General features: G+C 44.4%; 1 protein-coding gene across 1 annotated transcript; it reads left to right on the forward strand.

The window, feature by feature from the left end:
- Positions 1 to 1,906: 1,906 nt before the first annotated feature.
- On the forward strand, positions 1,907 to 6,481 carry DESI1 (desumoylating isopeptidase 1; the record flags this gene model as incomplete). The annotated part of the gene is made up of 6 exons (XM_008939875.1): positions 1,907 to 1,928; positions 2,298 to 2,319; positions 3,214 to 3,283; positions 3,889 to 3,998; positions 4,767 to 4,889; positions 6,032 to 6,481. Coding segments are annotated over 6 exons (441 nt in total), but the record flags the coding sequence as incomplete, so codon positions are not given.
- Between the last annotated feature and the right edge of the window lie 4,649 nt (positions 6,482 to 11,130).

Genomic DNA, 11,130 nt, shown 5'->3' on the forward strand with positions numbered 1-11,130 from the left:
CTGCTGGAACTCTTTCACCATCACACAGGATCTAGGTGCAAAGCAACAGCTTTGTGGAAAACCTTTCATTGTTGTTTGCTGGAAATGTGTGTGAAAATAAATACTGAGTTGTCCTTTTTCCATTCAGTTTCTGCCCTGAAGGATAAAGTTCAAGCTTCTGGTGGAAAATGGTGATTTCTTGTGAAGAAGTGTGTAGTAATTTATTAACAGATAGGCAGAACACTGAGTATGCAAAGCTGAAATTGGGCAAGGTGTGGAACAAGGGTCAGAGAATGCAGGAGCACAGCAACGTGGGACATGCCAAAAGGGGCAGCAGAGGCCTCTGAGATGCTGCAGCACTGCTCCACTTCTCTCATCACTGCTACTATCTTCTGGCCTTCATCCTACTCTGTGCCTACGTTTCTGTGCAGGGTTTGCAGTGAGTATGTTTGCTGCCTGGCTGTCATCCATGATAGTGACAGATCAGTCCACCTACTTCCAAACTGCCTGTGCTCCCTCTGGCTGGTGTCTCCGTTGGCACAACAGCCTTTTCCTGCCTCCACTCTTACACAACCCTTGTCTGAAGCAGGTTATCTCTTTCTGTGCTCATGTTGCTTCAGACTTGAGCAGGAAAAATAGGGTGCTGATTGTTTATTCCTTACTCAGACACATAAACATCCTTTTCTCAGAACTCTTGAAGGGTTATCCTCCTCAGTTTTGTTCCTCTGTTTTACACAGTCCTGATGATAACAGAAAAAGAGAAAGGATTAGTGAAGAGCTACTGCTGCTTTGAAGGAGGATATTCATTCCTGGTACTCACAGACCAAAGCAGCCCTGAGAGAGAAGCAGGAGGGGATAAATACCCCAAGACTCTCTGCCTTTAGAAAAGGAAAGGCAATGCCCCTGCCTCCCTGAAGGCCACTGGTGCTGATCTAAGGACAATCAGAGAACATCTTTCCACAGGACAAGTGGAGCTGGGGCAGTGCACCCCATTGTTGCTGTCACACCAGGTATCTTGGAAGAAGCTGGACACCAACAGAAGAGTGACCTGAGGTTGCAGCAGGGAAGCCAGCACCCTGGGGGCTGAAGGATGAAATATTGCTCTGAGTTCCATCTGATAGGATGCAAGGAGATGGTATCCAAAGCACAGCAAAGTCTGTTGGCCACAAGTTAACTCATCAGTGCTTCCTGAACAAATTTTTACTAGAGCAGTGCCATGTTCAGGTGGCTTCTTTTGTCACATCTACAGTGGTTTTTATCTAGCTCTGGGAAGCCTGCAGGCCTCTTAAGCAGATCATCACATGAACAACAGCAACAACATGTCTTGGAAGAGGCGCTGCTTGGCTATAGTGGTGTGGGAAGTGGTCTCCTGGGGGAGAGCACTTATCCATGGAGACTGAGCAAGGGATCAGGAGCCTCCTGGGAGTAAGCAGAAGCTATGGAAGAGGAGCACTGGGTCTGCTGCTCAGGTTCAGGAGAATACCAAATGTTGGTATGGACACAGGGTTTTTTATTGTAAATCCATTTTTTCTGGGTGTTGTGCACCTCGTTTGGCAAAATAAATAGCATGTTGTTGCTGCCCACAAGTTTATTGTACAAAGAGTTATGATGCCAGGGACCAAACCTTGAGATTATGATAGATAAAATAATTGACAGTAGGGAAGTAACAGCTGCTGGCTCTCTGAAGAGAGGTTTGAGATCCAGAAAGATGTTTAGGTTTCCCACTTCTAGGGAACTGGTAGAGCGTTTCAGGAGGGACTTTTTCTCTAAGACACAGTTTGGTGGTGCCTGGAGCAAGTCTTTGCTGCTGTGGTGTACAAAACACAATTCTATAACCTAAATTTCAGTCCTGCAATTCTTCCTTCTTTCCCCTCCCTATTTAGTCTTCATTTTTAAGGGCAGGAGGAAAACATGCAGTAGATTATAGAGACTATCACCACAGATCATAGGTTCAAGCCATCAGTCACTGAAAACTGAATACTCAGTTTTCTGTCTGCAATGATGAAATCAGTGTAAAATTCACCTCTGGTGGTCCTGATTGAAGACTCTGGTTTTAAGAAGAGGTTTCTGAGACAAAATCTCAAGGAAGGTAAGCACCAGCAGGGCAGGATGGCATTGTCACTCCTGCATGCAGGAGGAGGAAAGTGCAGCAATAGTGTGGATAGAGGAGCTGGTTTGAAAGAAAGACATTCTTTGGAAGCAACTCTGGGATGAAATCTCTCGTACTACCAGCATGGTGAAAGAATAAATGTGTGACAAAAAGTGGGCTGAAATCCAGAAAATATGTTGCTAATAACTCTTCTTTTCTCTGCATACAGGGAAACAGCTGGATGGCATCTGGTAAGTCACTGGATTTAAACTGCATAACGTGTTCTACACTGTGTGATGTAGGAAGTGTTTTCAATATGAGATTATACATGCTTCAGATCTGAAGGACGTTTTGGTGCTGAGGAGAGACCAAGCCATTATTTTTACTCCTGAAAACAAGAGGATGATAAGTCAGGTGCTGGTTAAACTTCTCCATTCCAAGCTCAGTGGATCCCATGAAAACAAAAGTGTCAGTAGTAGCTGTTGCATTTCAGTGCACTTTTTCAGGGGTAGAATGTTGCCCTTGTCCCAAGTGCTTTATCTCCTAATTGCAGGTGTGACTAAACAGGAGAGTAAAAGAGGAGGTGGGGAGAAGCTATTACAGAATCAGGCTCTCTGTCACATATGAAACACTCCCCAAATTGTTATAATTCATATTGGGAGTTCTTTTTTTTTTAAAAAAAAAAAAAGGCATAAAACCCCCAAACCCTTGTCCCTCCATTTCCCTGTTTATTGATCCCTCCCCAGGGCCTGTGTGATCTTCTCAGTTGATGGCTGTTGGACAGGCATTTCTGTCAGTGTGGCAGCAGAGCCAGTTCTCTATCTCTGGGACTTCAGCCTCAACCCTTTAGCTGAAAGGCTGCTGGGGATGTCATGCTGGTGTGGAAGTCCTTCTCTTCCAGTGTTCCTTCATGCTTGGGCACCTAGCTGAGCATGTTCTTTCCCAACCACTTCCAGATTGAGCCATAAACTCAGTAAACATTGCTTCCATAACCATTCATTTCCCAGCAGGTCACAGACACACATTGACCTTTTCTTTCAGTTAAACACTTCATGATGTCCTTGAGCACAGACATCACTGGTAAATTTATGTGGTAGGTTAAAGATTTCCTTTTTTTTTTACCTGTTTTTTGTTTTCTGTTGCAGGCACACCTCCATAATTGTTCATAAGGATGAGTTCTTCTATGGCAGTGGAGGAATCTCCAGCTGTGCACCTGTAAGTTAAACTTGATAATTTTGTGCTAGGGTTACCTGCTCAGAGTTGCTTGTGTCACTGTCTTTTAGAAAAGCAGCAAGAGGCTGCTGAATTCAGGCAGATGTGGCTGCTTGCCATGGTTGCCCACAGCATCTGAAGAAAAGGGAGCATGGACAGTGGGTTTAAGCCCACCTAAACACAAGTTGAGGGTGGCTTCTGTTTAGTAGAGTCTGAAGATCTAAGGCACAGCAGCATTGCCAGAGTGACACCTTGTCTAATTCTGTATCAGTAGGTTTTACATGCAGACTTGGCAAATTAAGGCATCCTTTCTAAGATTAAAAAAAAAATCATGATGTTCTGTCAGACTTTTCTGTTCTTGGAGAAGCAAAACTGATGGCACATTTATTTTGTCCTAGCTTAGAGCCTTCAGCACAAACAGCTGAAATGAAGTTGCAGGTTACCTTTCATTCTCTGAATGCAGAGACATACCAAAACAATACCAAACATACCAAAAGTTCCTCCTTTTTTTTTGCCCAGACAAGCCACAATATCTCTCCTCAGTAGAATCCTCTAAAAGGATCCAGACTGTCCATTTAACATTGTCTTCTGGCTGTTCATTCCTACAGGGAGGGACACTTCTTGGCCCCCCGGACTCAGTTGTTGATCTGGGTAACACTGAAGTCACAGAAGAAATTTTCCTGGAGTATCTTTCCTCTTTGGGGGAATCTATGTTCAGGTAAGTAGCAGCTGGAGCTATAAAATCTGTGTGACAAAAAAAGGCTTTAGGAAAAGGGGTGCAGAAAGGAGGAAGGTATCATGAAGCCAATCCTGCTCACAGAGCTCTGTCTGCTTAGTGTATTATTTGGTACTGTCCAAATGAGGCTGGAACTTGATGAACCAATGCACAAGGAGCTACCAGCTGGGCAACCCTTTGATGTGCCAGCCTTGAGCTGAGCTGGGAAAGCAAGAAGTCTTTCACACTGATTTTTGTAACGTGCAATAATGCCTGAAATGCCTTTGAGAGAATCACCAAAGAAAATTAAGCCACTGTGTGACATATTTCAGCACACAGTGCTTTGCCCTGTGAGTCACAGATGGGGTGTTGTAGTAAAAGTGCCAACTTTCACATGAGTAAAAGCAAGGTCTTGACTGTTAAAGAGTCTAATCTACCCTAAAGAATAGGAAACAATGGCATTTAGTGTTCTGGCCATATCTCAATGTCAGTAATTCCTGTGATTTCTCATTATTCTTCATGTGGTTTTAATTGAAGAAACCTGACCTCACTTATACAATATTTTTTCTTGAGGATTAAGTCAGGGATGCAGGGGGATATTATTTTCCACCCTGATTCCACTGAATCTGGAGGTGAATTGAGGTCTGTATTTTGCTATTTGCCTTGAATTCTCTGTGGAGAAAACAGGGCTAATGTAGGGGGGGTCTAAGTTTTTAAGCTTGTTAGCTTTATTGTTGTCTTTCACGTCTCAATTCCTTTCCTGTGGCCCAGAGGAGAGTCTTACAACCTCTTTGAGCACAACTGCAACACCTTCAGCAATGAAGTGGCACAGTTCCTGACGGGGAGAAAAATCCCTTCCTACATCACTGACCTCCCAGCTGAGGTCCTTGCCACGTGAGTGTGCATGCTGCAGCATATTGCCTCGTGCTAAAGCTTCAACGTTTGTCACACCTAGTGGCACCAGTTTCTGCTCTCTCTGAGAACCAGCACAAGATTAAGGAGAGGGTGCTGTTTGCTTTACTTCAACACTTACAACACTGTATGACAAGTGCTGACTGGCATTACTAAGAAGACAGGGGAAGGTTGTTCTTTAACTTAAGCTTTAACTTAAACTAGTTACCTTGTGATGGTCTTTTATATGTGACCAGACAAGCATAGAAAGTTTCAGAAAATGGGGCAAGTAGGGTTTTTTTTGTCTTAGGAACCCAGTATCTGTTAAAAGTCACTTCTCTAAGCATTGTAATTGCAGTGGAGGTGTCAGCTTTGCTTGTGAAGAGGCAGGGGAGGTGTCATTTCAAAGTTAACACTGCGGTTTTAATGCTAGGACTGTATAGAAAAAGAGGATATGAAAAAGAGTAAGTCAAGAATTCCTGCCTGGTAGTTCAGCTCAAGTTTTGATTGTTTTGGGTTCTTACTCTCAGCTCGTGGGGATCCCAGTGGGATGGTTTGAGCTCCATTGTTTAGGTCTTATTGCTCATAACAATGGTATGCCACAATATTTGGGAGACACATCTTCTACCCTGGGCTCTTATTGCTTTGGATCTCAAAATTAGATAAAGTCTATGCCAGAGGGAGTGATACTGAGAGATTGCTACAGATTGCAACAGGATTTATTCTGTGGGTGTTAAACTATTGTCTTATACAGGAGCTAGAGGCTATTCTAGCAATCTTTGGTCTTGATGTGGTGCTTAATGGAGCACTGTGGTTGAGTAACAGGGATTTCATTCTCATGCTCAAGTAGGAGGAATTACTAAAAGCCAGTTTCAAACACAGCATTGCCACATTAGCAGCCTAGGCATGTTAGGACTCAGAACTAGCTTATATAAAATCATGTTTAATATTCATAGTTATTGAAGAATAAGCTGTCTTGGATAGGCTAAATTAGTTTGATTTAGTTTAGTGGGACTCTTTTCTTCAAAATGTCTTGCTACAGTGTTGGTTTGATTGCACTCTAGGAAGTGAGTGCACTTCAGGAGCAAATGGGGAAAGCTGTTAATCAAGTAAGTTATTTGATGTTTATTTCTTTACCTTCTCAGACCCTTTGGACAAGCTTTAAGGCCCCTCCTGGACTCCACCCAGATCCAGCCACCCGGAGGAAATACCTTCAGCAGACACAATGGCCAGAGCTAACAGGAGTGACCCAGTGTGCCCAGCCTCACCAGGCCTCTTCCTTTTTAATCACCAACCTACCAGATTTCTATTTTATAATTTCCCATCAGAATTAACTCTACAGAAGTTACAAAACGAGTTTTAAAATTTCCTAGGGAGAGGATTTATCAGGGTGCATGTGAGATTACACTACCAAAAAGATTGCCATAATTTCTAATAGTATTATACTAATTTATAATGGTTGTCTTGTGCAAGTAGGCTGACACTTTCTGAGTAACTCCCGTGCTGGTAAGTGGGAATTAATTCCATGAGCATTCAAGGGCCCATTACACAGTTTGGAATAAGTAAGAGGATGTTCCAGGCATCCCTTGCAGGCTTGCGTCTCTTTATCCTGTCACTGCCTCTATTATGGGGGTATTTACTGAAGTCTGTAGGAAAAGGATGAAATAAGTCTTGGTAGCCTAGGAAGTGAGGTGACCCAGGATTAACCTCCTGCTTCTATTTCATGGATGTTCTGTAATTTGCTCAGGGGAAAAGCTGAACTCCTCTGAGTAGGGTATTTGCAGTGGCACAGCACTGGGGGAAAGGTGGTGAAGCTGAACTGTGTGTCAGGGTCACACTCAAAAGCTGAAAGTTTCAAGGGACTAGCTGTGTGTCAGAGGGAGGCTGGAACTGAAGGTTACCAAGAGCCTCCTAATGCTGTGTCCAAGGGTTGTGGGAAAGGAACAGAATCTCACGAGCAGAAATGGAGGAAACAAATTTCAGGTGAAAGTAAAATTAAGTGAAATGTTTCTTTTTCTCCCATGTGAGTTTATCAGCAGATAGACAGAATTTTGTTAACTCATGCAAAAGTAAACACTTGTTTTTTCCTTACCAAGCCAGAGTTGCAGTGCATAAAGGCAGGAACAGAATAGCAATTGCACAGCAATATGAGGTGGGCCAACTCTGCCTTCAGCATCTAGTTTCAGACACAGTTCCAGCTTGCTTTGATATTTCTGTCCTTTCCAAAGCATTCAATCACATCACAGAGAAGGATCAGCTTAAGAGAAATAGGTGGTAGGTCTCCGCAGATGTAAAGAAACTGAGGAAAAGTAAAATTAACTTTTCTATGGAACAGTTAAGTTGATTGGGATACATGCAGAAACAGTCTTGTCCTTAGATTTTATCAATACTGCATCTTCTACTTTAAGATTCTTCCTTTCAATCATTTTCAGTGGAAAAAGATCAGGAGAATGACAGAACAGGCACACTGTTTTCTTTTCATGCACGTGCATACATTATATTCCTGAAGAGCCTTGTAGCAGTTATCTTCAGGAAGGAACAGAAGACAGACACTGGACAAAGAGCAGAGCATTGCTGATGCTGGGTTAAATGAGGACTGTGTCCCCTGGATGCTGCTGAAAAAGCATCTCTGCAAATGTCGCAGCCCTTTGTCCCGTGCTTTGTCCTGAAAAGCACTGCTGCAAGTTCAGTCCTGCATCTCAAATTTCCTGCACTGGAAGCTTCCTGCACACCTAAAGGAGATGTCTTTCCTCTGCTGGGCTCTTTCTCCAAGGAGAAGACAGTTGGAGGAGTTTCTCACGCCGTTACTCAGTGTGGACTGTGGTGGCTCATGTTCTGAAGGGATGGAATGGAAGAAAACTGCAGTTCATCACTCTTGTCTAATGCTCTCTTGCCCTGCACCTTGTGGAGTCACAGCAGGAGTGGAAGCAGGATACTGGCAGCCCATTCTGCAGTTCTGTGTGTACCTGCTTTCAGGGTACAGCAGTGGCCCTTGTAGCCCAGATTTATTGGCTTTTTTTTGCTTGCCATTCTCTGCTTGTGCCATCCACTCCTCCTTAAGCATTTCATTTGATGGACTGGACTTGGAGACAACTGTAGCAGTTAGCACAGATCGATTTATACAAAAGCTTTCAACCTTCCTCCATCAAAATGTCCTGTTTGCAGAAAGCCTTCTGTAATAAATCATTTATGAATGCCTTTTGGGGCTTCTGGAAGAAGGATTGTGTTTGTTTCCTGCTAAGCCATAGCTTAGTTTCCCTGTTAAGTATTGTATATCCTCTCCAGTCTTTTCCCATACCTATTCATGAAGAGTAACCACTTTAATACACTTTTAATACACACATGACTGTCCCACAAAATGCTGTAGCATGTTGGAGCTCTCATCTTCCTCAGCTGGACAGGGATGCTCCAGTGCAGCCCAACATCTAGGTCTGGCAGTTTGGTGCCTGTGAGCAGCACAGCAGTGGGTGATTTTCTTGCAGCAAACTACCCCTTCAGGCACAGCAGCTTGCACTGGAAGCACTGGTGCCACAGCTTCTGCCCCACACTCCTGAACAATGAGGATGGCACCTGTATGTCCACCACTGCAGAGGTCCTGTGCCTGCTTTCTGCTTGGCTGCCTACTTCAGGACTGTTTACATCTTCTCAGGAAGCAGGAAAGAAAAGGAAGATGTTCACCTCATGCCTTTTGCCATCTGCCTTTTCCCCTCCTGAGCACCCCCTTTGCAGAGATGATGCTGCTACTTTAAGGTTAAAATTTCCCTTGGCCATACGCTGCTTGCAATAGCCAAGGAGCTTCTGGAGGATCTCTTGGGCTCAGGACTTCCTCTGTGTTTTGTGGCAAAAGAACTGCAGGAGGGAATCCTTTTTGCTTGGTCTGACTGGGTAATGAGACCCCTGTATCCTGTAGGCCTCTTAGGAAACCCATTTTCTCCAAAGATGATGAAGTTTGAATTGCAGGACTGTGTCCCCACCATTCCACCCAGCCAAACCTACTCCTAGGAATAGAAACTAGACTGGGAGGAATACATGAGTGTCTACAGATGATGAACTTCAGCCAGCTGATTGGCAAAGGGGCAGCAAAACTGAACTCCTGGAAGAGAACAGAACCCTTTTGCCCACCCTTGTTATGCTGTCTTGTATTGTTGGGGTTCCCCCGTGCCATTTCAAAAAGGTTAATAATGTCTTAAGGCAGAAAGTGATGTTTTGATCTATTTGTGGGTTTTTTCTATTACAATAAAAAGACATACAGCAAGTTTTCCTGTGTGAATGTGCATCCACACAGCTGCCCAGTGAAGGCAACCCAGTGGGAAAGTGCAAGATGAGAAACTGTCCAAGAAGTTTCTGACAGGAATTGCTGCTGGAAGCTGCTAGATCTGGTCATGGGCAACATCCTTATCTAAGTTTGGGAAAATCTTCCTTCTCTAAGCACTGTGGTATCTTATCAAAACCACATCCCTGAGGTTTGACACAGGTTGGAAGAGGTGAGTGAAGGCCAGACAGTAGCTGTTCTGTCAGCAGAGGTTTTGTGCAGCCCCTGATCATCTGATCACAAATTAAATGTCTAATGTCTGCTGTTGAAGAAGCCTAGCTGAATTTAGACATAGGAAAAGTCTCTAAGCTCTTCCTGACTGTCTTGATGCTTCTACTTTCAAAAGGAAAAAAGCAGCTTTAAGAAGTAGACTTCAAGCCTGGGTTCCTCTGGAGCCCCAGAGGAGATACTGGCCAGGACTATGTGGTGGGCTGTTACAGAGCTGGGGAAATACCTGGCTCTGGAGAAGAGGTGAATCCTGCTTGGTTCAGCCTTTGAACACTTACTGATGGCATCCAAATGATAAACCACACGGTTTGCTGTTTGTGTAACAGGCTGTGTCAGTGTAATACAGAATAGGGCTTGTGACTGGAGGGGAATTTTAACAGAGATGTGTGACTGTGGTTATTTTGGGCTGTGTTACTGGGATCTGGTGCTGGTTTGCTATCAGGTACCAGTACTAACCCCACATGAAGTACATGGGAACACTTATAAAAGAAAAACCTTGACCTCAGTGGCACTGCTAGACAATCCAGTCAGTGCTCACAGCCACTGACCTTCTAAATTTCAACCAAAATGTTTGTTACATGACTTACTGCTAGTGACAGTGACTTGACTAGAGTTTCTAAAGCAGCGTGACAAATAAGCTGGAGAAAGCACAGCAGGTAGTTCAAGTTTTGGAAAGCTCTTCTGGTAGCATAAACTCCTGGCACTGTAGGAGTGCAGAACATGAAAAATTGTATTTTAATAGACTTTCCAATTCTGGGAAGTGCCCCAGGGTGGCACTGCTGGCTTGCACCTGAGCCTGGCAAGAGCAGCCCCAGCTTTTGGGAAATCCAGGGTAATGGCAATGCAAGAGGCAAGGAGGAAGGTCTCTCCCAGAGTTTTGGAAGTCCTGGGCATTAGCTCACAGCTCTGCTGCGTGGGAGAACAGCTCTTTGGCTTCTGGTAGCCAAGCAACCCAAATTCATGAAGGCATCTCTACATAAACCTAAACAGAATTAAAAATTCAGCACCTAATTGCAGACTAAGCAGCTGGGTGCTGAGAAACCTTCCTGGGAGCTTCAATAAAAGAGTCCAGCTTTCCAGAGGTGGGAGCTCACACTGAGAGTCTGATCCAGAAGGCCATGATTTTGCAGGAATCTCAATGCCAGGGCAAATGCCACGTTCAGTACCCATCCAAACTGCCCACCTCTCTGTGCTGAGGAGGCAACACACAGAAATGGTGTGGAAACAGTTATCTTGGTGATGTTAACTGGTGGATACAATGAATTCCTTCCTCTGCAAGTAGCTGAGGTTGTTTTGGTTAAACCTTGTCCCAGGCAAGGGCACAGGGGTAAATTATTAACGTTGTTTCTGTACATCCCCCTTTCCTCGGGTGGCAGCAGGAAAATCAAAACCATGAGCAAAACCCAGAATCTGTGAAGCCACCTGAACACTTCATTTTGAGATGAAGCTGGCTGCGAATTGGGAAGGTGGGTTGTACAATGGCCTGGAAGCGAGTAATACTGAGGAAAAACAATAAAAATCTCCCCTTAGTTCCAACTTAGCCCTGAGCACTGACTGGTGGCCAAGGAGGCCACCAGCATCCTGGCCTGGATCAAAGGCTGTGGCCAGCAGGAGTAGGGGAGTGATCATCCCCCTGGACTGGGGTCAGATTTGGGGCACCACAGGATAAGAGAGACGCTGAGGGGCTGGAGCGGGTCCAGAGAA

Source organism: Merops nubicus, unplaced genomic scaffold (assembly GCF_000691845.1).
Source record: "Merops nubicus isolate BGI_N331 unplaced genomic scaffold, ASM69184v1 scaffold51814, whole genome shotgun sequence".
In the NCBI taxonomy this organism is placed as follows: domain Eukaryota; kingdom Metazoa; phylum Chordata; class Aves; order Coraciiformes; family Meropidae; genus Merops; species Merops nubicus.